A 26,969-nucleotide genomic window follows, 5' to 3' on the forward strand; every position below is an offset into this window, starting at 1 on the left:
GGGACTTAAGCAGAGAAACAGGCGGAGCAGAATCGGGAGGCACACAATCCCCCGATTCTTAGATAGCACAGGGTTCCGGCGCCAACACAGGCGCGTGTTCAAGACCATATCAAGAAGCAAGTATCACTGTGAGAGCCCTCAGCCGGGGCAGCGAGAGCGGAGGGAGAGGCAGGTGCAGTCCACCCCGGGCACCTCGCACCTCGGCGGTGAGCAGGCAAAGGGCGCGGCCCAGCACCGCCCCGGCGTGGCTGCTTCTGGCTGGAGGTCTCAGCTCCCTCGTCCCTCGGATTTGGCCGTTGCTGTCGCACGTGGGCAGGAAGAGGGAACAACCAGCTTTTGGAGACAGGGAAGCTTCTACACTGCTCTCCGGTTTCCAGCTCCCAACCTTCATGCCTTTTTAGAGGAAAAGCTAAATGTCCTGTTGAAAATGGCCCACAAACAGCCGTGAAGCCTGGTAGACAGACAAAGCTTTATTCCCCTCATTAAAGGCATTGGAAACGAGTTGAGGGCTTGGGCCTGTTCCGTCTGCACTAAGCAAAGTAGCCCCAGAGGAAGACGCCGCAGCCCATGCAGAGGACGAGGTTGATGTCCAGAAGGCCCTTCACCAGGGGGCGCTCTTCCAGGGACGCGATGGCGGGCTCCGCGCTGCTCCGGGGCTCCGCCGGGCCCTTGTCGTCCATGCCACACAGCCACAGCAGGGCCCTCACCACGCGGGACTGCTCCTGCTTCCCGGTGCCTAGAAAGGACCAAATCCAGGCTGTCAGGAAGGGAGGAGAGGAGAGGAGGGAGTGGGAGGGGAAGGGAGGGGAGGGGAGGGGAAGGGAGGAGAAGGGAGGGGAGGGGGGAGAGGGGAGGGGGGGAGGGGAGGGAGGGGAGGGGAGGGGGCCTCGCCGGCGTTCTCACGCCCTGTGATCAGGCCGTCTGACCTTTCTGGCACCTTTCCTGGCAGGTGTGTTTAGTACCTCACTTCCAGGAGGCTGCTCTACTCTGGGAAACTGGGATGTTTAGACTTTTCACCACTTTCACGTCTCAACTGCCCCTGGGGCCCGGCAGTGGAGTGCAGGAGCCGGCCCGTGGCAGTCAACACGCCAGAAGATTCCTCACTCCCACCAGGAACTACTCTCTCTCCTTCCTTGAAGCACGTGGCCTGTGCCGCTTTAGGTTGACCTGGGTTCATAGTTATAAGTATGTTTTAAAGGCCACGCGGGATGATCAGTGACAGCCCCGCCTCAGGGCCGTGGGGACAGCAGGGGCTGGTGGGGCCCTGGCTAACTGGGGGGCAGTCCGGGCCTCGGGCACCTGCTCACAGCTCTACACACGGTTCATGGGCAGACGTGTGGCCAGTGTGGCCAGGCCTTCCTATTTTTCAAGAGAAGACGGAAATCTGGAATTTCATGTGAAACCTCAACCAGTGTGCGGTAAAGTGCCCACCGAGGCGTCTGTTGGAAGTTACTAAAGAACCCACTTCCCTCTTCCTGCCTCATCAGACGGACACCCCCTGGCGCATGCTCCTGGGGGCGCCTGCAGCTGAGGGGGCCACTCACGGCTGTGCGGCTTGGCCTCGCTCCCCGGGGGGGCCTCCAGAGGCAGGTCGCGGCTGCTGGCCTCCGCCGGCTCCTTCGCAGGGAGGGTGGTCGGTGGCGGAGTGGCTGCTGGCACCTGTGCCTTGTGGACCACGGGGTCATGGCGAGTGAACCAGGTCAGGCGGCTGACCTAGGGAGCAGAGGTGGCCGTGAGATGGTGGTCATCCCTCTCTCTGCGCCCTGTGGCCCCCAGCTCAGCCTGCCAGTCTGAGTCCGCTCCCGGCCCCCCTCTCAGTCCACACCCCTCCGAGTTCAGATCCCCAGGACCTTCTGCACACACTCCTCCACCTTAACCAGCCCCGCCCTGGGGTGGGGACCCCGCGGTCAGCCCCTCAGCTCAACCATTTCTGCGCCACCGGGACCGCTGGATGTGCAGGCAGGCGAGCGAGGAGAACTGGGAGCTTTGCTGGAAATGCTGCACAGATGTTTGTGCTTCTGCTAGTGACCTTAGAGAGGATAAACCCCCAGAAGCTGCCAGCCCCTCGCGGCCCGAGAAGAGAGGCAGCGGGAAAGGCGGGTTCTGACCGGCCGTCTGAGCCTGCAGCCACGCCGCCTCACGGCCCAGTGCGGTCCCTTTCCTGTCACGTGCAGCCAAGGGTCTCCGTGGGTCCAGCATCAAACCCAGATGTACCCGCTCCGTGGAGGGAGGCTCTGTGAGCCAGCTCACGGCGGACATGGTGACGAGGGTGACCGCGGACAGAATCGTGGAGAAGTAGAGGTAGTGCACGTCCTTGACCACAGCGGGGCGCTCATCCGGCTGGTGGCACTGCGGCTGCGTGTAGATGAAGTCCAGGATCAGCCGGATCAAGCCCAGGAGGAGGCCCACGATCAGTCCCGCGAAGGCGCCCTGCAAACAGGAGCAAGGCCATCTGAGCGCCACCGGGGCTGCTGGGGGCTGGCTCGGGCCTCCAAGCCGTCCCTCTAGTGACGGTTGCCTGTCTGCCTTTCGCATACAGGTCATCAGCTTCCCTGTTCGTGAGAAAGTCCATCAAAATAGAACCGGCTGTTGTTGAAGGCCAGGTAACACCTCCCTGTATCTTCCTCCACAGAACTCATCCTCCCCAGCGACACCCACATCAAGACACCCTCGGGTCCCCTCTCCAGTCCCCGTCTCTCCTCCTCGGGCAGCAGGGGGTCCTGCCCGGCGGGGTGGCCACCCACCTTCTCAGTGCTCCGCTTCCAGAAACACCCCATGATGAAGACCACAGCCACAGGCGGCTGCAGGTAGGAGCTGATGGACTGGATGTAGATGAAGAGCTGGCCGCCCTGGCTGGCCTGGATCACGGGGATCCAGAGGATGGAGACCAACACCAGAAGCAGCACAAACACCCTGGGGCGGGCGGAGAGACGCCCGTCAGTGCCGCGTTCCCCGAACACTCCTCCCTGTTTTTATAGCTTCATGGAGGCAGTTACAATCCAGTCACTTCTGGTGCAACCGTCACCACAATCAGGTTTAGGACATGCATCGTGCAGAAAGCTCCCCCATGCCCATGTACAGGCCATGCTTGTGGGAGAGAGAGAGAGAGAGAGAAACATCCCACCCTAAGCAAGCACCTCCCCGCTCTGTCTGCAGGTTGCCCCTTCGGACATTTCCCGGAAATGGGTCATACAGCCTGCGTCTGGGCAGTGGGCTTCCTTCATGCCTTTGAAGGTCACCCATGCATCGTGCCTCCATTTCATTCCTGTCTATTGTGACGAGGGTCCCATAGAAACCCTGTGTGTCTTCCCCTCGCACATGGACATGGGTGATTCTGCGACCGGGCTGTTGTAAGGACACTGTGGACAGGTCTCCGTGCGGACTTCTGTTTCCATCTCTAGGACAGCAGTCGCTGGGGTGTATGTATGTGTACATTCAGCTGTTTAAGAAACTGCCAAACTGTTGTGAACGGCTGAACCCGTGGCCTTGTGGCCTGCACGCACGAGTCCCGTGTCCCCGCCTCCGGCCTGTCTTTTCCATGTAGTGTGTGGTGGTGCCACGCTGTAGTTTCCTAGGTTACAGTCTTGTCTGGGAGTTTATTCTGCATTACAAGTCCTTATCAAATGCTAGTATATGGTGTGCAGCTATTTACTCCTGATCTGTGGCTTGTCTTTCCATTTTCTAATGCTAGCGAATTCACCATTTTTTCTTTTACAGCCGTGCTTTTGGTGTCATACCCAGGAACTCTTTCCCTAGCCCAAGGCTGAGCTAGCTCTCAGGATGCACCTACCCACACAGAGCCGCAGGGTGCTTATTTACGTGTATTTACATAAAATTTACATGCCACTCATTCCTGTCACTTCTGTTCCCCTGTTAGACGTCAGGACTTGCAGAAGGCTTGGTAAAGAAACCTTCCCTCCTCCCTCCCCCTAAAAAAACCCAGGACATCCTCCTCCCTTTACCTGGTTCACTGCTTTTCACCCCTCAGGTCCCAGTCCAGGTTGGGGACCCCCCTCTGAACCCTAGGTCTCCTGACTCGCAGTCATAGCACTGTTGGGGTTGCATTGCCTGGCTATTTAGCCTTCACTAGCTCCATGAATACAGAGCTGAGCGGTTTCTTTTCGTTGCTTTATATCTGGCATCTGGCACATAGTAGGTGCTCATTGAACATCTCTTATTTTTGTTAATCCTCACTTGAGGATATTTGTTTCCATAGAGAGTGGGAGGGAGGGAGAGAGGGAGGGAGGGAGAAAGGGAGAGGGAGAGGGAGAGAGAGAGAGAGAGAGAGAGAGAGAGAGAGAATCAGCATGCCCTGACTGGGGTGAGGATCAAACCTGCACCCAGATATGTGCCCTTGACCAGGAATTAAACCTGAGACCCTTCAGTCCATGTGTGGATCAACGCTCTAACCCAGCCGTGGGCAAACTATGGCCCGCGGGCCGGATCCGGCCCGTTTGAAATGAATAAAACTAAAAAAAAAAAGACCGTACCCTTTTATGTAATGATGTTTGCTTTGAATTTATATTAGTTCACACAAACACTCCATCCATGCTTTTGTTCCGGCCCTCCGGTCCAGTTTAAGAACCCATTGTGGCCCTCGAGTCAAAAAGTTTGCCCATCCCCTGCTCTAACCACTGAGCCACCGGCCAGGGCAAACATCTCTTGAATGAATGAATGAATGAATGAATGGGGTCCTAATGCACCTCATTTTCTCCATCAGCGGAGGCTGAGGCTGGGTAAGTTGCTGGCTGGACTGGCCTCTGGGTGGGCTCAGCTTGCTCCTCCCTGGCCTGGCCCCACCCAAGAAGAGCTCACCTGCCCACAATCATGAGCTCCCTCTCAGACGCCCGAGGCCGCAGGCGGTTCCAGAGGTCCATGGTGAAGATGGTGCTGGCACTGTTAAAGATGGAGGTGAGGGAGGACATGAGCGCGGCCACCATCACAGCAATCATGAGCCCTCGGAGCCCTGGGGGCAGAAGGGAGGTCTGTGGGCCTCAGGCTCCTCCTGCTCACAGCCCTGCCTTCACTCATGACCCCAGACCCAGGCCCAGGCCGACCCCGGGAGGTTCACCTCTGAGGAAGCAGCACTCAGGTGGGCGCCATGAGGTGGCGGGGAGGCCCCTCCTGGGCCAGGGTCTGGGCTTCATCGGGGCCCTGGCTCGGGGCTCAGTCCCTTGGCCCCGAGCCTGTCGCCTCCCACCACCCTCGTGTCCCTCCCTCCGAGCACAGCCAGCCAGCACCTCCTTCCCGGGGGCGGGGGGGGGGGGGGCATTACCTGTGGGCAGGAGTTCCAGCACGAGTTTGGGGTACGCGATGTCAGAGCAGCCCGAGGGGTTGCCGCAGACCTTCTGGCAGATCTTGGGATCGGCACAGGCCACTTGATCTGGGGAGGGGACAGGCCCAGAGGTGAGAGGGCCCCCCCCCCCGCCCCCCGGCACCGGGAGGAGGGTTAGGGCACGTAAGTTCATGGCTCCGTGAAGTGCAAAGGAGCCTGGACTTTACAAGCATGACCCTCCTGCCTACCCTGCTTGGACCTCCGTTTCCTCATCTGTAATTTTTAAATATATATATATTTCTTTTATTGATTTCAGAGAGGAAGGGAGCGGGAGAGAGATAGAAACATCAATGATGACAAAGAATCATTGATCGGCTGCCTCCTGCACGCCCCCCACTGGGGATCGAGCCCACAACCGGGGCATGTGCCCTTGGCTGCAATCGAACGGCTGCTACCAAGGGAGCTCGGGTGAGGCTGACCCCTGGCGGCAGCCCCAGCTCAGTGGCCTGCATCCGGCTCCACCTCGACCAGCCCCCTCCTCCCCACAGGGGCCACCAGCAATGCCTGAGCTCCTCCGGGTGCAAAGGACAGCACCATCGCTGACACGTGGCAAATGTGTTTCACCTTCTCCTTCCCCATCTTCCCAGTAGCTCAGGCGGTTCAACAGCTGTTTCTCATTTAGACGCATGCAAACCCAGCTGTGCTGGCTCTGAACTCTCACCCCCTCTTTCTGCACTTCTGTGCGGGTCCTGTGTTCCCTGGGCAGCGTTCTCTCACGTAACACCCACCCAAGCCTTCCCTGGCCCCCAGGTAACACACCCCCCCCAGCCTTCCCTGGCCCCCAGGTAATACCACCCCCCCAGGCCCTTCAGAACTCTCCATGTTGTCTGTGATTTGGCACCTGTGTCTGAAGTCTAGCTTTCTTTTTCTTTCCCTTTCTTTCTTTCTTCCTCTTTCTTGTTTTGTTAATCCTTGCCTGAGGATATTCTTCCACTGATTTTTAGAGAGGGTGGAAGGGACGGGGAGAGACAGACAACGACTGGCTGCCTCCCACACACACCTTGACCAGGGCTGGGGCTGGAGCCTGCAGCTGAGGTGCATGTCCTTGAGCGGAACTGAACCCGGGACCCTTCCATCTGCAGGCCCGCGCTCTAGCCCCCAAGCACACAGGCTAGGGAGAGGCCAGCTTTCTCCTCACCTCTGTCTTCCTCAGCTCCTCAACCTGAGCTAATTGACGCCTGCCCCACCCGCTCACCCCCCCCCCCCCGCTCACCCCCCCACCTGCTCACACCGGTGGACTCACGCCCACAAATAGCTCCCAGGCCCACCCTCTGCTCCGTCCTTCCTCGCTGACGGGCACCATGGCCTTCCCACCACCTCCTGTGGCAACCGGGAGCCACTCCCGGTCGGGCGGGCAGCCCCCGCGGCGCTCACTCCAGCTCCCCCTGGTTCTCATGCAACACCTGCATCACGGTGACCATTTAGGGCCTCGAGGTCAAGTGCACCCTGGCCTTGGATGCCTAGAGCCCCCCGCACCCGCTGGTCCGCCTAGAGCCCCCCGCACCCCGCTGGTCTGCCTAGAGCCCCCCGCACCCCGCTGGTCTGCCTAGAGCCCCCCACACCCTGCTGGTCCGCCTAGAGTCCCCTCCATGCCCCGCTGGTCCGCCTAGAGTCCCCCACACCCCGCTGGTCCGCCTAGAGTCCCCTCCAGGCCCCACTGGTCCGCCTAGAGCCCCCCACACCCCGCTGGTCTGCCTAGAGCCCCCCACCCCCCGCTGGTCCGCCTAGAGCCCCCCCTGCACCCCGCTGGTCCACCTAGAGTCCCCTCCATGCCCCACTGGTCTGCCTAGAGCAGTGATGGAGAATCTTTTGAGCTTGGCGTGTCAGCATTTTGAAAAACTCTAACTTAACTCTGGTGCTGTGTCACATATAGAAATTTTTTGATATTTGCAACCATAGTAAAACAAAGACTTATATTTTTGATATTTATTTTATATATTTAAATGCCATTTAACAAAGAAAAATCAACCAAAAAAATGAGTTCGCGCCCTAACCGGTTTGGCTCAGTGGATAGAGCGTCAGCCTGTGGACTGAAGGGTTCCAGGTTCGATTCTGGTCAAGGGCATGTGCTTTGGTTGCAGGCACATCCCCGGTGGTGGGTGTGCAGGAGGCAGCTGATCGATGTTTCTCTCTCATCGATGTTTCTAACTCTATCCCTTTCCCTTCCTCTCTGTAAAAAAAGATCAATAAAATATATATTTTTTATAAAAAGAGTTCGTGTGTCACCTCTGACACACGTGTCATAGGTTTGCCATCACTGGCCTGGAGTCACCCCGCGCCCTGCTGGTCTTTTCAAGGCTGGGACCTCCTCTCCACTAACACCCATCAATGGCAGAGGAAATGGGTGCTGAGTCGGAGGGGGTCAATGGGGACACATGTAATGCTTTCAGCAATAAAGATTTTTTAAAAAGAAGTGGGTGCTGAGGCCCAATTTGTAATACTGATAGCAACTGCTATGGAATAAAAGTGGATGCCCCCAAAGCTCTGGTTCAACCTTAGACAAAATTAATTCTGGGCCAGCCTGGCTGGCGTGGCTCAGTGGTTGAGCATCGACCTGTGGTGGGCGCAGGGGGGGGGGGGGGTACGGGGGGGGGGGGCGCGGCATCGGGTGGAGCGCTCTGCCTTGCCTCCCTGAGAGCTCAGGGGTGGACATTGAGGAACTTTCTTCCGTCCAGATCACCACTCCCAGCACCCAGCACTCTCAGTAACACCGCCCAGGCCTGCTCAGTCCCCACGGCGCAACCTCATCCCTTCTCACACACACACACACACACACACACACGCACACACACACACACACACACACACCAACACACACACACACACGCTTTGCTAGCCCGGGTTTTTGTTGAGGAAAGTCCCCCAAAGGGTTCCATTGGGCCTATGTTACCCTGGCCCGGACACTGAGGGGTGAGAGGGGCTCTCAGCATGAGGCCCCAGGGACCTGGCAGAGACCATAGCTCTCAGCCCCAGGTGGCCTCCACCCCACTCGCTGGGCCCTCGGGATGTGCCCAGTGCTGGGAGGTGGCAGAGAGCCCGTCAGTGCCAGGCAGACACCCGCTGCATCACCAGGAAGGGCCTCCAGCCTCGTGCTCTCAGCAGGTCGGTAGAATGTTCCGGACACTTCACAGGCCTGAGACACAGACTCGCAGCCTCTCCTCCCGCGGCCTCCCCTCCCCGGCCTCCCCTCCCGCGGCCTCTCACCTGGGAAGAGGACGCGGCTGACCATGCCGGGGAAGACCATGAGGAAGAGGGGCAGCACCTTCAGGTACGCGGCCATCAGGGAGCCCGCTTTGGCGTGGGACAGGTTCTTGGCCGCCAGGCTCCGCTGAACGATCACCTGGAAGACAGTGGGTGAGGCGCTGGCGGCACAGTCCTCGCAGGCGCAGCGGACAGGCCTCGGTCCGCCCGGCTTCTTGAGGCATCTCTCTCCTCTTCCCACCCCCTGTGGTCAGGGGGGTGACCACCACCCCGCCCGGCCCCGTCCCCGCTCCTGTATTCTGGGTTGGACCTGGCCAGCTCCCTGGCCACTGTGGTTGGTGAAGAAAGTGTGCGCACCCAGTGCAGGCCAGTTACAGCCCCACCCGGACCTCTTCCCCAAAGGGCACGGCTCAGAGGCCCCTCCCGCCTGCAGCCGCCTGGGGGGCTCCCTGCCCCGGCTGCCTCTGCCTCCGCCTCCGCCTCCGCCAGGAAGCCTGAGACCGAAGCCATCTCGGAGGGAGGAGGCGAGGAGCTGGAGGACGGAGAAGCCGTTCTGATGGCACCGTCTGAGCCCTCAGTCCGGCCACCAGGCTGGCTTACGTGCCGATCTGCACACTGGTAGCTGGGGTTCAAGTCCCGCTCCCCACTTCTCTGCTTGTGGTCATGGTCAACACTTTCACCTCTCCTTGCCTCAGTTTCCTGATCTATAAAATGGGGAGCATGTGAGAACTGTTTCGACAATTAAATGAAGTCTAACCATTTAGAATATTTAGAATAGGGTCTGACAATAACTGCCCAGTAAATATTCATTGTTACTGTTGATATTACCGCCTCTCAATCAAGAAAATAAAGACGGAAACTGTCTTTTTCCTGCGGACAACTAAGGCCCTCACCAAATCAGCCAAGAATCCTTAATGCGAAGTGTCGGGAGGTAGGATCTGCCCCAAAGCTCCACCCCCCCACCCCCCCCGCCTGTTGCAGCTCTGCAGTGCAGGCATGCGCATCTCTTTGGGGGGAAACTGTTTGAGGGGTGTTTCATCTCCAGGCCCGTGGACCCTGTCACATAATTGCCAAAATGATCGAGGACAATGTCCAACTCAATGACAATGGCACCACCTGAGCCTGCGGACCCCCCAGGGCAGGCACCTGTGCCCACTAGCCACCCCAGTCAGCAGCCAGGGCCCCAAAGAGCCACCCAGACTGAGGCGTCTGCTTGTGTAGCTTTCAGGCCCTAAAAGGGACAGTAGTCAGGTGGCACTGAGTAGGTAACCAACATCTGGCTGGGAAGAAGAAGGTGACTGGGAGGAATGAACACGCGGGAGCAGGGCCCTCACCCATCTCTGCTCACCCACCCCGGCACCTGGCACGCATCTGCCCCCTCCCTCCTCCTACAGCAGCGGGCACAGACGTCCCCTCTCTGGTGGGAAGGCGGGAGGCCTGTCAGGAGAGGTCTTGGTGGTGGGCTTGGCGACAGGCGGTGGGTATGCAGCTGGGCGGTTCTCTCTTACACGAGGTTCTGGATAAACCCCAGAATGAAGACCCTCCAGTGGGTGAGTCGGAGCAAATGAATAGAGAGGTTAGAAGCTCAGACAGACTCAGGCCTGGATCCCTGCCCCACCAGGTCTCTGTGAGCGCGGACAAGTTCCTTAAAGTCCCAGCCCTCAGTCTTCCCATCTGCAGAATGGGGATCCCAACCGCTTGCTCTGAGGTGCTTAGCAGTTCTTACGCAGAGAGACCACTAGTGATTATTGTCGTCTCTGCTGTTGTTGGATGAAGCCAGAGGAAGACGTTCCAACAGGTCCCCAGGAGAGAAGGGAGTTAGCGGTAGAGCTCGGAAACCAGATCAGACAGCCACGCAACCACAGTTCAGACACGGGGAACAGCTAACACTGGCCATGGCCGCAGCAGGAAGCTGGTCGGGGGAATACGGGCAGGTGTAATGGCCTGGCTGCTTTTTTGAGTGATCTTTGTCCTGGTGGTGGAGGGGCCTTAAAAGGATGGAGGCAAGAAGCCAGCGCGCCGGTCTGATTGGAGTGAGGAGTTGAGAAAGGAACCGCGAGGGCCTGGCGCAAGGCTGCCGGCAGGATTGGGAGGTCTGGGCTTGTGGCTACGTGCCTACGTTTTGTCTGGTGCCTCCTCAAAAACTCTCTGTTGGGTGGGGTGAAGGTAGGCCTTGCCAAGATCTACCCCCTCAAAGCGCACGACTTTCCCCAGGGTGTTTTCTGACGAGGAGACTGGTCCCCTCGATCCTCCAGCCCCCAGATTGGATCCCACGCTCAGAGCTTTCTCTCCTGCTTCCTTAGGCCTTGGGTCCTGGAGCATCTGGAGAAGGGAGAGGCCTCTTTCTTCGCAGAGGTAAACTGTGTCGTTACCATGGTGATGCGATGGCGAGCAGGACAACGTTGGAGCGCCTTTGGTTTTATTGTGGACATCAGTGTGGGATTCTTCCTAGTGTCCTGCCCCTTCCTTTGAAATCCATGCCCTCTTCACAAGCTGCCAATCATCCTGGGCACAGCGCCCGGCCCCGCGGTCAGCACCCGGCCCCCGCTGGGCCCGCCAGAGCCGGCACTGCAGGGCTGGATTTGGACTTAGGAGTTGCCAGCCCCTTCCTATTGGCCTGCGTGGGAGACGATGAAGTCAGCGGGTGAGAAAGGAAGACGAGGGTGCACTGGCCGGCGTGGCTCAGCCGTCAGCGTGTTGGGTCGTGGGTTTGATTCCTGGTCCAGGGCAGGTACCTCAGATGCAGGCTTGATCCCCAGCTCCCGGGACATGTGGGAGGCAGCCAATTGATGTGTCTCTCTCACATCAATGTTTCTCTCTCTCCCCTTCCTTCTTCCCCTCCACTCTCTCTAAAAAATCAATGGAAAAAATATCCTTGGATGAGGATTAGCCAAAGAAAGGAAGACAATGGTGAGGGAACCTGTGAGGGGAACCAGACCGAGTCCACGGTTCCTGGAGCCACTTCAGTGCCTGCAGTCTGTGCTCCATGAGCTAACGGATGCCCCACCTCTCCCGGAGCTCATTCAGGTTTGATATCCGCCCCCCTGCACTGCTCCCGCCTGGACGCTGCCCGTGAAAGATTAAGATGTGGGAGCTGCGTGTCCGAGGCTGACAGGCGCAGGGAGCCCGGAGCCACGGTGTTTAGAAGTTGGTGTCACTGTTTCTGTCATTTCTCAGGATTCCAATCAGGCACCTCTCATGGGGAGCGGAGGCCCGTGAGCACGCTGTGGTGAACGTGAGGGTGTCACGCCTGCAGATGCTTCTTCCTGCTCCGTGACTCGGGGCAGCCGCAGTCCTGGCCCGTCCACGTGGAGCCCAGGAAAGAGCCTGCTTTGGCAACAGCCGTTTCAAGGGAGGAGCTGGGACCGAGGAGAATCCTGGCTCTTATTCCTCGAAGTAGAGCCTCCAGATACGAATTTAAGAGACAGCAGAGCACGTTTCCAGGCAGCTGCGCTGCTCAAAAACCCACCAGCGGGGGAGGTTGTCCCTGGGCAACAGCCTCCAGGCTCACAGTGTTCGAGAAGGGAGTGCACCATGCATGGCCGGCGGGCGATGGGGACAGGCACTGTGCAGCAGCGATAACCTTTTACTGCCGTTACTCCTATGGCTCCGTAGTCACCTCCTCCGTGTCTGCCCAGGACGATCCGGACCGAGCTCGCAGTCCGTGAACAGTGGGTGTCGCCTTGCCTGTCTTCTGCTCTAACACGAGCCTAAGGCTGTGCTGGCGAAGGCATCGCACGGTGAGCACAGTCTTTGGGCTCTGCCGACCCAGCTCAACAGCAACACTGTGCAATCAATGCGTCGTCTTCGTCGTCATCATCACTGTCGTCATCATGGTGCATGGGGCTCACTCGGGTTCCTGCACCCTCTCGCCCTCCCTGGCCCTCGGAAGGAGGCCGAGCCCCCTTGGATAAGCCTCTAATTCTTGAACAAAGCAGGTGGCCGGCGGTGGCCTGGAGAGTCGCACTGGAGTGCAGCTCACACGGGCCTGAGGACTCTCAAGGAAACAGGTGGAGGTTGACCGATGTAAGCTGGCCAGCGGTGCCCAGCAGTACCATAAACCGTGTAAAAACCCAGCCCTAACCGGTGTGGCTCAGTGGATAGAGCGTCGGCCTTCGGACTGAAGGGTCCCAGGTTCGATTCCGGTCAAGGGCATGTACCTTGGTTGCAGGCACATTTCCAGTAGGAGGTGTGCAGGAGGCAGCTGATGGATGTTTCTCTCTCATCGATGTTTCTAACTCTCTATCCCTCTCCCTTCCTCTCTTAAAAAATCAATAAAATATATATTTTTAAAAAAACCTAAGTGTTTTTAATGGTTTGCGTATTAATGTCCCTGCAGCAAGAGCACCGTGACCCAGTTCCCCACGCTCCCCTCTTTCAAAACTATCAGTGACCCCACTTAACAGGAAACGGAGGCTGAGGTGCTAAATCGTGTCTCACGGAGATGCTGCCTGGACCGGATTCTGGGTCTGTTCAAGGTGGAGCCCACGCTGTCAGCCTAGACTCGACCTGTCTCCCTGGGCTCCCCGACCCCAGCTTTCTAAGGAGGGGGCGGGGTCTGCGGCTTAAAGGGGCCGAGTGGGGTATTGCACCGTCGCTGCGGTGGTGCTCAGCTCTCATGCGGAGGTCAGCCACGCCGTGACCTCGCCACACTCTCCGCAGTGCCTCCCTTAGTTAAACTCGCATCAGCTCTAACTGTGCAACTGAGCCTCTAAAATGGCACGCGGATCTCACTGTTGATGTAACAGAAAACAAAACAAAACATTTCAACCGGTGACAGTCACCGGGTTTTGAAACTTGAGAAAGTGGCTGCACCGTGAAGCAGTCCCGCCGCCCTGGCGCCTCTGCCCACAGTACCTGCTCTTTTCCTTTTAGGCGCGCCCACCCGGAGGCCTCCATGCACATCCCAGTGAGTGCGGAGGTTCAGTCTGTTCTCTTCCCTGTACAGACGGGCGTGTAACACACTGTTGTCGTCTGCTTTCCTCCCCCTGTTCTCACACCAGCTACGCGTGCCTGACAGCTGTGCCCTCTGAGGTGCCCTCTGCTGCCAACGCTCCTCCCGCCACCACCAGATGGAGCCCTGCTCTCCTCCCTGAGCCTGCGCTCAGGTCACCCAGGCACATCTCCCCTCACCCCCCTATTTAGAATTGCACCCCACACCCAACCCCTCTGTCCCTGTTCTGCTTTTTAAAATATATATTTTCATTGATTTCAGAGAGGAAGGGAGAGGGAACAAGAAATAGAAACATCAGTGATGAGAGGGAATCATTGATTGGGAAGCCTCCTGCACTTGGGCATGTGCCCTGACCGTGACCTCCTGGTTCACAGGCTGATGCTGAGCCACTGACTCAGCCCGCCGGCCCTGCTCTGCTTTTGTTAATGCCACTCACCACCTGTGACATGCACATCACTTACTTACTGTCTGTCTGTCCCTCCACAACAGAACCCTGCGAGCCCTGCCGGTTTGTTTACTGGTGATTTCCAAGTGCCTGGCACTTAGATGACGCCCAGTGAGTGTTGAGCAAACAATACCTGGCCCCAGTTTTATCCTCCTTCAGAAGGTTTTCTCTCCTTTGCTTCCCAGGCAGCCGGCAGGGTGTATTAAACTTTGCCATCACGTGAGCCAAACAAGAAGTAAGATAACGTGTAGAACAGTAGGAAGGGAGGCGTGATCAAGGATGGTGGGGGAGAAAGGCAGACGAGAGAACAGTGCGGGGAGGAGGCGGGGCACAGCCACCCCACAGCGTGCTGAGGGCGAGGGCGCGGGCCGTACCTGGTCCGTGCACCAGTACCAGAGGGATGGCATGGTCATTCCAATCAGGATCCCGGGCCACGGGAGGTCGGAGGTCAGCGGGTCTCGGAAGATATGAAAGGCATCCTCCCGGGGCAGCCCGCAGCTGCTGTTCTCAGTCCGGTTGGTGGCCAGGGCCAGGAAGTACTTCTCCATCAGGCCGTCCAGCCCTCCGACCGCAGCGAAACCTGGACGTCAGAGGGAGCGCTTGCCAGGAGCTCAGAGGGAGCCCAGCAGTAGCAGGATTGGTGGAGATAGTGAAACCCCACTCAGACGACGGCTACCAAGGAAAGTTAGCACCTTAAGGGTCTCAGCCTCTTTTTTTGTGTTTTTAATGCCTTTGGTAGCGAGTATGGATTGCTTTTCAGAATAATATTGCTAAATGCATCACACAAAATAGGTAGGCTTGTCAAGGAAATCAAATGTAGGAAAGGCAATCATCAAAACGTAAAAGCTACTATGAGCTAGTAATTTATGTATTTGCCCATTAAGTAGTAAAAACCTAGCAGGGGGGCTAATAACAATTTTGTCTCAAAGTAGCCCTGAGCACAAACAGGGTTTCAATGCATCAGCATCAACTGTAAGAACATCTGGATGAGAACATCTGGGGCATCCTGGGGTACCAAAGGCACAGACATGGCTAATATTGCCATGGTTTATTGCCTACATTTGTAATTGAAAAATGCAACATTTCAATGATAGATTCATAAAATAAAGGTGGTTTCTGCGCCCCCACCCCATCCAAGGCTCACAGACACCCTGAATTCTGCTCAGAGGCCCCAGGCTACGCAGCCTTGCGTTAAGGAAGCATGCTTTCTCCTCTGAATGTCCCAGCGCCTCCAGTTCAGGTATTGCAAGAGTGGTGCACAGATGTGTGGCCTTGAGCTAGCGACTCCCCTCTCGGAGGCTGTTTCCTCATCTGTCAGTGGGGCCCCGTGGCGCCAACCTCACGGGCTGGATGGAGCTGGCTCACCAAGACACTACCCACAAGGGCACAGTGTCTGCATAAGCGTGAGCGACTCCAAGAAAGAATCAGGTACTGCCATTCGGAATCTGCTTCTTTCTTTCATTGGAAGGATTCAGGGTTACCTCGAAATAACGTGGCTCTCAGCAGATTACACATTGGAAGGCTTTTTTTTTTGGTATGGTAGGCTGAGATGACTATCGTAAACCCTAGGCCAGCACTAAGATGGAACAAGTAAACAACTGGCAAGTAGCAGATTTTAATCCAACCCTATCTATAACGACACGAATGGAATTAACCCGAAGACAAATTAAAAGGTGGAGATTGTCAGATTAGATTTAAAAAGCAACTATATGATGTCTATAAGGAACCTGCTTAGAATATAAAGACATAGATAGGCTAAGAGTGAAATGATGAAAAAATACCCCCCCTTTATTTATTTATTTAATCACTCATCCATATTAATATAGGCGAGCTATTAATTTTTACTTTAAAAAACCCAGCAAGTTCTCATGATAAGCACCGTTTGCTTTCCGCTAAGTCACCATGCCTCAAGCGGGACTTCCGACAGCTGGGTGTGCTGGTCCCAGCGGTGAGGGCAGATGCCCTGCTGAGGGAGTGCTGGCATCCACCCAGTGGCCGGGGACCCCACTTACTGTAGCCCATCAGGGTGAATGCTCCTATGAGCATGATCGCTGTCTGCAGAGCATCCGTGTAGATCACAGCGGCCAGGCCACCTGGGGAGGGAGGGGCGAGGACTGAGCTGAGGGTCGGGCAGTCTGACGGGAGGAGTTACTCTGCGTCACAGAGGGACCCCGACAGTCACGATCCAGCCGTGGAGATCTCTCAGGGTTAACGGTCTGCAAAGATGGCCACAACACCCCCTGCGCATTCCTGCTCTGCAGCTCAGCTCTGGGTGAGGTGAAGTCGATCTCTCTACCTCCCAAGCACGGCTGGCTCTGACCAATGACATCGTGCAGCTCCAAGCCTCGGCCTCCAGGGGACCTCGGCCCCTGTGCTTGCTCTTCTGTTGCCCTGAGAATATGCTTCCTTTTTTTTTTTTTTTTTTAATACTCACCAGAGAATATTTCCCCCATTGATTTTTTTTTTTTTTTAGAGGGAGAGAAGGGGAGAGAGCGAGAGAGAAAAACATTTATGTGAGAGAGACACATCGACCAGTTGACTCCCAAATGCACCCCGACTGGACTGGGCCGAGAATTGAACCTGGGACCCTTCGGTCCGAGGTCCAACGCTCTAACCACTGAGCACGCTGGCCAGGGCCACCATGCTGCTTTAAGGAGCCCTGCCTAGCCCGGTGGAGGATGGTCCGCATGGAGGGAGCGCCCAGCTGACCGCCCAGGCAGACCCCCAGCCCTGGGAGGGAGGCCCTCTGGCTCCAGCCAGCTGTTTCCGGTGCCACCTAACAGCAGTTCAACGGAGCAGGCGGGACCAGCAAAACCCACCAGCAGACAATCGGTGAAATGAATTGTGGGCAACGATCACCATTGTTTTAAGCCCCTAAGTTTGCCAGTGTCCGTACCCAGTAATTGCCAAGTGACATGGGAAGTGGCGCTTGGGCCGCAGTCCCACGCTCTGAATACCTTTGCTTCTAACATGAGAAAAGGGATGCGAGGTCTTCAGAGCCCTAACAGGCTTCCCGCACAGGGTCATGGCGGTTGGCCTCAGAGGATTCTTGGTTTTGCCACCAAAAAATGCTTGTAATAATCCTGGTCAGGGCAGTCTTTCCAGTCTCCTCCCTACCACTCCCTCGCCCCTCTTCCCTTGTCTGACATAAACACGTGTACCGGTGGGCAAGGTCACTGCAATAAAATCCATGCCCGTGGGTGTGGAGTTCTCCTGTGACGCTCTGTCCTTGCTAACAGGCCCTGCCCCGAGTGGGAGAGATCTGCCTGGCTTCTGGCCCCAGTGCCCTGCTGTCCTGCCGGGTAGTTCACCGGCTGGAGCGTGGTGAGAGCCCGAAGTTTGGTACCACTGATGCCCACCATCATTTCGATGCCAAGGATTAGGGGCATTTATCATGTGCCAGGAGCTGGGCTTAGTATTTCATTCGATTGTCGCTGACATCTGGTGGGTCCCCACCTAGTTCTACACAGTGGGATACAGAGGCGAACAAAACAGCAGGCCGCCAGGCCTCCCCGAGCTCACAGTCTAATGGGGAGACAGCCCCAAACAAGGAGACATGAAGATAAACTGCACCCGTGGCCGGCCCTTCCCTTCCCCTGGGCTCAGGCACACGCTCCTCTCTGTGCTGAAACCTCAGCCGCGATCTTCCGGCAGCAGAGGCCTTTGTGTGGTTCCACAGCACATAGCCCTCGACCCAGGCTCATTTCATGTCCTTCCAGGCTCCGGTCCCAGCCCTCCGTGCCACTGCCTCGCCTATGGGCGGGGCACAACCTGGACCTGTGCTTGCTCAGCCTCAGCCACATCTATCGCCCTTGCTGTCCCGCAAACAGGCAAACCGCGCTCTCATGTCAGAGCCTGCGATCGTCCTTCCCTCTGCCTGAGGGGCTTCCCCTGCGCCTCATGGCTACTTCCTTCATCACCCAGGTCTGGTTCAACTGTCACCGCAGCTCAACATCCCATGGAAAAACCCTCCCCACCCTCCCCAGCTCAGCCGCTGAACCTTCCTGCTTGGCGCTTGCTAGTTGTGACAATACACCTGACATTGTGCGCTGGTTTCCTTGTTCACGCCTCCCATCCCCACGAGCACGTAAGCTCCTTTGGGGCAAAGACTTTGTCTCTGTTCGCTGCTTCACCCTCCTCCCAGCACGATGTCTGGCATACGGGAGGTGATATACATACAACAGAATAAGTCGATTACACCAATAAGAGGCAGAGAAGGTGAAGATTCAAAACCAGATACTACTCTACTATGTGCCAGAGTCCAGTAGGTCTAGGATGCAAGTCTGAGGGGCAGAGATGAGGCTGCCGCGCCTCGGGCTCCAGAATAAGGTAGTCTGTGGCCCAGCCTGTTTAGTGCGTGTGAGATACAGGCGCAGCGCCTGGTGGGTCCTCGATAACCAGGTCTTGAGTAAATGGGAAATGCTTGATGCAGCTGCGCTGCACTTTAAATCCTCTCTCTTATGGGCAACCTCCTTCCTTAGGACAACAGCCAAGAGAAATCATATTATCGGAGGCAATGAAGTGGAGTTTAATGGATAAATGGTCTTAACACAGTAGAACACCAGAAGATGGGCTGGGAAAAGATGGGGTGGCACAGCCCCTGCCCACCACCCCTCCCAGAATCACCCCTTATTCAGTCATACCTGCAATAGTGTATAGAGCTGTGATGGCCAACAGCCCAACTATGGCCAGGTACAGATCCAGTTTCAAAGACTGCTGAATAAAGATGGCGCCTGCATACATGTCCACCTGTAGAAACATAAAGTGAATGGATGGATGGGTAGGTAGATGGGTGCTTGGGTGGATGGATGCGTGGATGGGTGGATGGATGGATGTGTGGGTGGATGGATGGGTGGATGTGTGGGTGGATAAATGGGTGGGTGAGTGGATGGATGGATGTGTGGGTGGATGGATGGGTGGATGGATGGATGGATGTGTGGGTGGATGGATGGGTGGATGGATGGATGGGTGGGTGGGTGGATGGATGGATGGATGTGTGGGTGGATGGATGGGTGGGTGGATGGATGGATGGATGGATGTGTGGGTGGATGGATGGGTGGATGGATGGGTGGGTGGGTGGATGGATGGATGGATGTGTGGGTGGATGGATGGATGGATGTGTGGGTGGATGGATGGGTGGGTGGATGGATGGGTGGGTGGATGGATGGATGGATGGATGTGTGGGTGGATGGATGGATGGGTGGGTGGATGGATGGATGGATGGATGGATGGATGGATGGGTGGATGTGTGGGTGGATGGATGGGTGGATGTGTGGGTGGATGGATGTGTGGGTGGATGGATGGATGGATGGATGGATGTGTGGGTGGATGGATGGGTGGGTGGATGGATGGATGGATGGATGGATGGATGGATGGGTGGATGTATGGATGGGTGGATGTGTGGGTGGATGGATGTGTGGGTGGATGGATGGATGGATGGATGGATGTGTGGGTGGATGGATGGGTGGGTGGATGGATGGATGGATGGATGTGTGGGTGGATGGATGGGTGGGTGGATGGATGGATGGATGGATGGATGGATGGGTGGGTGGATGGATGGATGGTTGGACAGATGTGTGTAGCAGAGGTTCCCCCAGCCTGGATTCAGGCAAACACAGAGGAATCATACATTGTTGTTTCTTCACCCATCTCCTTCCAGATTTGGGGTCTCAGACTGGAGCCTTGTGGGCAATTACATTTGAGACCCCTTCCCTGGGTTAATACAACAATCTCCTCAGTGGTCCCGTTTCTGCCCTTGGTCTTTGTACACCCCGCCCTCACAGTGCACCTAATCACATGCGGGCTCGGTCATCTCGTCCTTCCCCCAGGAAAGCCCTCCAGTGGCTCCAGGCCCACAAGGGTCCTGAATAAGTTAGAGTTTCATGCCAGGCCCGTCGTCATTTGCCTGCTGCCTGACTTCATTTCCTTCACTCGCCTCCTATTCCCAGTCCTTGGGGTCCTCGGGAACAAGTCACGTCCACCCATGCCTCCCAGCTTTGGCGTGTTCTAATTTATCTTTCTGGAATGCCAATTCCCTCTCTCCAAGCTCCTCCTCCAACAGAACTTCCCTTGTGGAGGCTTCCCCGGCGTGGAGCCAGTTACTGTTCGATGGAATGGCACTCCTCGGGCCCCTCACCCTCACACAGGACAAGCTGTCCCGGCTCCAGCTGGACGAGACAGCGTGAGCCAGGCTGGCTGAGCGGCACACGCCCCTTGCTCTTGGCCACTTCCCACGAGCTCTGCCCATCCAAGGGCGGGGCGGGCAGCCCAAGGCCATCAGCACCGCTGATCACTGCTGACCGTGGTCTATCTCAGGAGAAGATCGAAGTCCCGTGCAGTCAGTGACCCGCCCCGCCCAAGGTGTTGCCAAGGAAGCTTTGGCAGGAGCTGGGAGTCCCTTCCTCCACCCTTCCCCCTGACACCCTCTGCCCGTGCTCACCTACCCGCCCAATGTCCTCGAGGTGCCCTGGAGCTTGCCCAAGGGAAGGAGAAAGTTCATGGGCGGAGACACCCAGCAGGGGCCCTGGCCAATCTCCCCAGCAGGTCCCCACCTTACCGAGATCTTGGTGAAGATGTAGATAAACAGGTAGAGCACAGCCAGGAGGGTGGGGATCCTGTTGCCGCCGAAGCGTTTCCGGAGGTATTCTGGCATCGTGGTGACCTGGGGCCAGAACCCAGCTTTCACCTGATCTGGGCCTCAGGGCACCAGCCCCCCCACCCCCAACGCTGCACACGCATGGTCTAGGGAGTCGCAGTGGGGGACTCGGAAGGGAGGAAGAAAATGGGAGCAAAGAGGTGAGTGGAGGAATTGGGGTTCTGTGCAGGAGTATGTACCCAACTATCATATTTCCCAAATGGGAGGCATTTGGGTACCCCATCCAAATTTTTGCCATCTCCGCTATTATTAATAATGTTTTCTTTTCAATCAACTCACGTTTTTATTCAAATAAATTAATCTACAAAGGAAATTTCAAATCAGCACTGTAAAGGGAAATCGATTCAAAGTGTACGGGAGCCAGAAAAAATAAACGCATGGATAAAAAAACAATTCGTTTGGTTTCTCTTCTTTTCTGGCAACTTGCTGTTGCACAGCAAAGACTCGGGGCTCAGAGCCCGCTCGTTCTTTCTTTAAGAAAAAAGAAAAGAGTGTCGGCGAAGCACTGGACGGGGGTTGCAGGCCTGCCAGCACCCGCGTGCGCTATCCCCCGGGGTCACCCAACAGCTGACCGACCAGGAAAGGAAATCTCTCGCCATGTGGTTCCGTGTCGCTGGCCACGGGCACACCTCAGACCGGCTCAGTGACTCCCTGTGCCCCTGTGCTGACCTTCGGGGAAGTTGCTCTACTGTAACCTTTAGCCAGATCCCCGTGAACACCAGGGGGTTCTACCAGCAAACCACGCGGACTCCAGAGAGGACGGGCACCAGGGGACCCCTTCACCTGGAGGCACCGGCCGAGGGAGGCCCCGCATGCCTGGGTGGGAGGCCCGAGCCAGGTGTCCTTGCCACGTGGGACACCCCAGGAGCTGAGCCATGTTGCTGAGCACCATTTGGGGGACAGCACTGTTCTTGGGGTTTGGCATGTCTGTCCCCATCTCCTCGTCCCCTCTGCACTCCCCGACTCAGGGTTGAGAAAATATCATCTAGCCTCTGGCAGATGGCACGATCTTCTGCTCACCACAGAACATGAAGACCATAGGCTGAGAAGGCCTGGCCGCCTACCTGTGAACGAACCTGCATCTCTACCCTCCTTGACGCCTTTCCATAGTAGGTGCTCAATAAATGCTTACTGATGCCCTGGCCCAGCGCCCCTCACGCCCGCCCATACCGGACACATTGGCTGTGCAGGAGCCAGTCACGGGGGCCCACCCACCAAAGGCCTTTCTTATTCAGACTCGGGTTGTCTCCAACTGGGACCATGTATGCCCACATCACCGCCCTTCCCACAGATCGCACAGCTTCTGGCACATTTTTAAACGACTTGTCTCATCATTAAGCAGCTCTGTCTACTTTGTGTATTTAAAAACTTTTCATAATAGAAGGTGAAAGTCAGTTATTGCCCTATGAACAACTCTATGATATTGATGATCGTGCCGTGTGTGTTAAACCTCTAAAACAGTGCCAGTGACAGAAAGGTGTCAATAAGATCAGAAATAATGTCCAAAACTGCTTTTTCAAAATCCTCAAGCAGCATTACTTGGTAAAATAAAATTATAATATTTCATATCAGTTAGAAGTAACTCAGTTATTGTAGTTTTGCATGCAACGGAAGAAAAATCACTGGATTGGGTTTAAGTTGAAAGGAGTAACGTGCTAGGCCGTAAACATTTCAGAGACTGCTCTGAGGACCAGGCTCCTAACTGTCTCCCCTGTGCACCATCCCTCTCCAAGCTGGGACCACTAGGGGCTGTCCAGTGGATGCCCATGTGCAGAGGGAGGGGCGCTGGGGAGGACGGGCACTGGGGAGGGATGGGGTGCTGGGGAGGAGGGGCGCTGGGGAGGGGCGGGGTGCTGGGGAGGAGGGACACTGGGGAGGAGGGGCACTGGGGAGGGGCGGGGTGCTGGGGAGGGGCAGGGTGCTGGGGAGGAGGGGCACTGGGGAGGGGCGGGGCGCTGGGGAGGGGCGGGGCGCTGGGGAGGGGCGGGGCGCTGGGGAGGGGCGGGGCCCTGGGGGGGGCGGCGGGGCGCTGGGGAGGGGCGGGGCGCTGGGGAGGGGCGGGGCCCTGGGGGGGGCGGCGGGGCGCTGGGGAGGGGCGGGGCGCTGGGGGGGGCGGCGGGGCGCTGGGGGGGGCGGCGGGGCGCTGGGGGGGCGGCGGGGCGCTGGGGGGGCGGCGGGGCGCTGGGGGGGCGGCGGGGCGCTGGGGGAGGGAGGGAGTGCAGGCTTGCCCCTTCCCAGAGGCCTCCCATTCTGTGCCCGGGCGCCCTCGGACTCACCTGGCCTGCAATGTAGATGGGGAGGAAGATCCAGGCGAGCGTCAGCACGGAGAATATGCCCTGCGGAGGACACGGAGTCGGCTGGCCGCCAGGCGGCCGGGAGTCCTGCGCCCCCTCCCTTAACCTGGTCTGCTCGGCTCCGCGTCTGTCCGTCTCTCACTGGCTGAGTGGCTCACCCTCCCGGGATGTCGTATTTCCATGTTTGGATGGGAGAGGGCATGACGTAGGGACAAATGGAGACAGCCACGTCTTTGTGGACGCCAGCACAGTGTCCCCTAAACCTCACTTCATCCCCCTTCATCCGAGGGCACTCCCTCCCCCCCATGGAGGGGTCAGGAGGGGCTGGAGGTCAGGCAGGCGCTGAAGGGGGGTGGGGGGCGGCGCTAGAAGAGCCCCCCTGCACCTTTTACAAGCATTAACCCCCCATCCTTACAACGTCGCCACGTGGCAGGGGCTGTTACTATCTCCGTTTTAGACACGAAGCTCCGAGGCTCCGAGAGGTTAAGCCACTTGCCCGAGGTCACACAGCTGGCAAGCGATGCAGCCAGGATGCCAACCCGGGCAGCCTGGCTCTAGTCTGTACTTGAATCCCACGATGTAATGAGTCAGTGTACAGAGAAAGCACTAAAAAGCTACTCATTATAAAGATGAAGGTCACTTTAATGAGCGCACCCCCCTCCGCAAATAGGGCCGAGCCCGCTACTCAGAGAGCGTCCAGCCTGGTGTCCATGGCGGGCAGCCGGCCAAGGGCCACTGGGCGCACGGGCTTTGTGATCCCGCGGCATCCGGCCGCCAGGGCGGACTCCAGCGCTTTCCCCGCACAGTCGCTCCCCCATCAAGCAGGCAGATCCCGGCTGGAGGCAGAGACTGGTAGTCAGACTGACTTTGCTGGCCTGGGTGCCGGGCGCTCCCTGTTCGTGTTTCGGAAAGCACCGCTCTGGTTTTAAAGGTGAGGCCCGCACACAACTGCCCCCAGATCTCCCTGTCAGGCAGAGAGCGCTGCCCACTGCGTGGTGAGTACTCACACTAAACTCATAAGCAGCTACCGAAATGCCCACCGCAGCGCCTGACCCCGCCAGGCCCACGAAATGTCCACTTCCTATGTTGCTGGCAAACAAGGACGCACCCACCTGTGGGGAGATGGACAGGTTATACGTTGGAGACAAGTTCTGGGCACCTCCCTGCCCCCCTCCCTCCATGCTCTAGAGAGGACAGAGAAGGGAGAAGGCAGGGCTACCCTAGCGTATCTGGCACCTTCTCTTCAATTAGAAAAGACTCCTTCCCCAAGACTCTTACTTCCACTTATCATAAATCAGCGTAATAAGCATGCAAACCTATGCTGCCTACTGTGTGAATTGTGCCTCCTAGGGCTGTGCAGTACCCACGCGGCCTCCCTGGGAGAAAGGATGTTGTAGGAAGTGTGTCCCATGAGAACCAGGAGGCCTGTGTTATCCCAGCTTTGCTTCCAAAGTAGCAAAGCAGAGAACCGGCCTCGGGTAGAACTCTAAGCGACCGGGACTGGACTTGATGATCCCATCCCTGGTCTCAGTTGATTAGACCGATAGGCCTGGGCACCCAAGCTGGGCCGCTGACATTCTCTCTCCTGGGAATCTGGAACTGGTCCCTCAGACTGAGCGTGTGTCACCGGGTGGGGGTGGGTGGGGGCATGTCCAGGTCTGTGCTAATCACTCACTCTGCTGAGGGAAAGGGCCATGACAGAGACCTGATCAGGTGAGCACTGAGCCAGAGGGTGGAGGTGAAGATGGAGACAGAGTAGAAATGGGGGGGAGGTGGGCTAAGAGGGAGAGGGAGACAGAGCTGTCTGAGAGGCTCCGGGGCCTCCTGTGGACCCTCTGGCTTTCATCCAGTTCTATTCTATTGATCTATCCGTACGCCACTACCACGTTTTTTCCGGATTAGTGTCATTTTGTAGTAAGTATTGAAACCAGGAGATGTGAATCCTCTAACTTCATTCTTTTTCAAGATTGTTTTGGCTATTCTGGGTCTTTACATTTCCACCTAGACAGAACAGCAGCACTTGAAAATTCTTTGAGAAGCGACTGTAATTGAACCAAAGATCACTTACAGGCCACCACATCATGTCCCCTCCGGCGAGGAAGTAGCCTTTCACGGTGTCTCTTTTGGTCTTCACTGTGGACTGAAACAAAGAAGAAGGTGGGTGAGGGAAAAGAAGAACAAACAGAGGCATCCCTAGGCTGCAGACGATAAAGTGAGAGTCCAATGGGCTAGATTTAAACACCAAATAGATTTTGTTTGACCCGTGGTTATAAAGAAGATTTTAATTTGAATACTTTTAGAGGCGACACACTCTTTAGGTCAACACAGCCCCTACCGGTCCCTGCTTCACACATTGATAATAACCTACTTGACCCCTAAGCATTTGAGTTTTACACTCATGGCTTATCTATAATAGCTCCTAATGTGTATCATTTATTCTGTGTTAGCACTTGTATAGTGTCTGACACTATGCTAAGCATTTCAAAGCATTATCTCATTTTAATTCTTATTAACTCCCATGAGGTTAGGAGTTGGTGAGGAACTGAGGCTCAGAATTAAAGCCACTTATCTAGTGACACATTTCCAGATAGCAGAAGGGACAGGAATTCAAGCCTAGCTCAGCTTGATTTTGGAGCCCATGTTTTCAGCTGGTCCACAAAACCATCTTTAGAAGTAAGCTCCCTGGCATCGAGGGCATTTTAATACAGACATTTTGACCACTGAATGGTTTGTGTGATATTGAATAAGTTGTTTAACTTCTCTGAGCTTCTGGGTGTGAATGTTGGTGAGAGGATTCTTACTGGATGGAACTGGAATTACAACTAAATTATAGAACAATCTGAAGACTAGCTGAAGAGGAGTCTTATAACCAAGGATTTACGGAAAAAGCCACATCACAAGGGGTAGGAAGGGTGGAGACAAGAAAAGGGCTGGCCCCACAACCAGAGATGGTGGCTGAGGTTCTCAGCTGCAGGGGGTTCTCTCTGAGCAAAGAGCCAGGAAGAGGCGCCCACAGAACATCTGGCTGTGAAAAGCAGCAGGGTTTCTGTCTGTCAGGGAGGAACGAGAGTCCACTAGAGACAGAAGCGCCCTCTTAAAGGGCCAGTGCACAAAATTTCATCTGCAGTCACTCACCTTGGGCTCCAGCAAAGGGACAGCGGAATGGACTAGAGTCACATGAGGAGAGTCTGGGGTTTGTGGCTCTGGGAGAGAGCTGAAGGGACAGCTGGCAGAATCCCTGTGCTGAGTCCCTCTCCCATGCTGCAGAACACCGCCTTTCCTGGGTGGAGCATTCCTTCCCAAAGGACATCCGCCTGGGGGAATGCACAAGCCCCACCCTCTAGGCTCCCTGTCACTGCACCCTGTGGAGCTGGGCCCTGCTGAGGAGCCAGCTGCTTTGGCCAGAACGCGGAGGTCTGGGCAGACTTAGCAGGTGTCAGTGACCATGCTGTGTGGTTTTGAGGTGGATCCCACACTCCAAACTTCCCCAAAAGCCTGACCAGCACTTGCCCTTCAGGATGGAGAGATTCACTAGCCCCCTCCTCCCAACTCCCAGCAGCCCCACCTTACTGGGCTCAGTCTCCTCCCAGCAGAATCTGTGACAGACTGAGAGAAATATTGATGTGAGAGAAACACATCGATTGGTTGCCTCCTGCACGGGCCCCAAGCAGGGCCCGGGCCGGGAGGAGCCTGCAATCAAGGTCTGCCCTTGACCGGAATCGAACCCAGGGTCCTTCGGTCTGCAGGCCAAGGCTCTACCCACTGAGCCAAACCATCCAGGGCTGCCTCTATTTATTTATTTATTTATTTATTTTAAGATATTTTTTCTTTTCTTTTTTTATATTTTATTGATTTTTTACAGAGAGGAAGGGAGAGAGATAGATAGTTAGAAACATCGATGGGAGAGAAACATCGATCAGCTAGCTGCCTCCTGCACATTTCCCACTGGGGATGTGCGCACAACCCAGGTACATGACCGGAATCGAACCTGGGACCTTTCAATCCGCAGGCCGACGCTCTATCCACTGAGCCAAACCGGTTTCGGCTACTGCCTCCTATTTTAAAGGAGGAAAATGTACACAATA

At 56.5% G+C, this 26,969-nt stretch overlaps 1 protein-coding gene across 5 annotated transcripts in view; it reads right to left on the reverse strand.

The window, feature by feature from the left end:
• Positions 1–455: 455 nt before the first annotated feature.
• SLC5A11 (solute carrier family 5 member 11) overlaps positions 456–26,969 on the reverse strand; it is a 41,919-nt gene continuing 15,405 nt past the window's right edge. For 4 of the 5 annotated variants that reach the window (XM_070413644.1, XM_070413646.1, XM_070413647.1 and 1 more), the window contains 14 exons: positions 24,953–25,024; positions 23,892–23,996; positions 22,867–22,926; positions 20,492–20,596; positions 18,579–18,684; positions 15,948–16,028; positions 14,310–14,515; positions 8,540–8,675; positions 5,276–5,383; positions 4,816–4,966; positions 2,745–2,913; positions 2,215–2,430; positions 1,545–1,713; positions 456–736 (listed from right to left, as the gene is read on the reverse strand). In XM_070413644.1, the coding sequence (XP_070269745.1) occupies positions 531–736; positions 1,545–1,713; positions 2,215–2,430; positions 2,745–2,913; positions 4,816–4,966; positions 5,276–5,383; positions 8,540–8,675; positions 14,310–14,515; positions 15,948–16,028; positions 18,579–18,684; positions 20,492–20,596; positions 22,867–22,926; positions 23,892–23,996; positions 24,953–25,024 (1,890 nt within the window). In that variant the 3' untranslated portion in view covers positions 456–530. The remainder of the gene's footprint in view (positions 737–1,544; positions 1,714–2,214; positions 2,431–2,744; positions 2,914–4,815; positions 4,967–5,275; positions 5,384–8,539; positions 8,676–14,309; positions 14,516–15,947; positions 16,029–18,578; positions 18,685–20,491; positions 20,597–22,866; positions 22,927–23,891; positions 23,997–24,952; positions 25,025–26,969) is intronic. The other variant, XM_070413649.1, reaches the window with a different exon arrangement.

This window comes from Myotis yumanensis, unplaced genomic scaffold (genome assembly GCF_028538775.1).
Source record: "Myotis yumanensis isolate MYYU_CA2020_CCGP unplaced genomic scaffold, mMyoYum1.0.hap1 SCAF_4, whole genome shotgun sequence".
NCBI lineage: Eukaryota > Metazoa > Chordata > Mammalia > Chiroptera > Vespertilionidae > Myotis > Myotis yumanensis.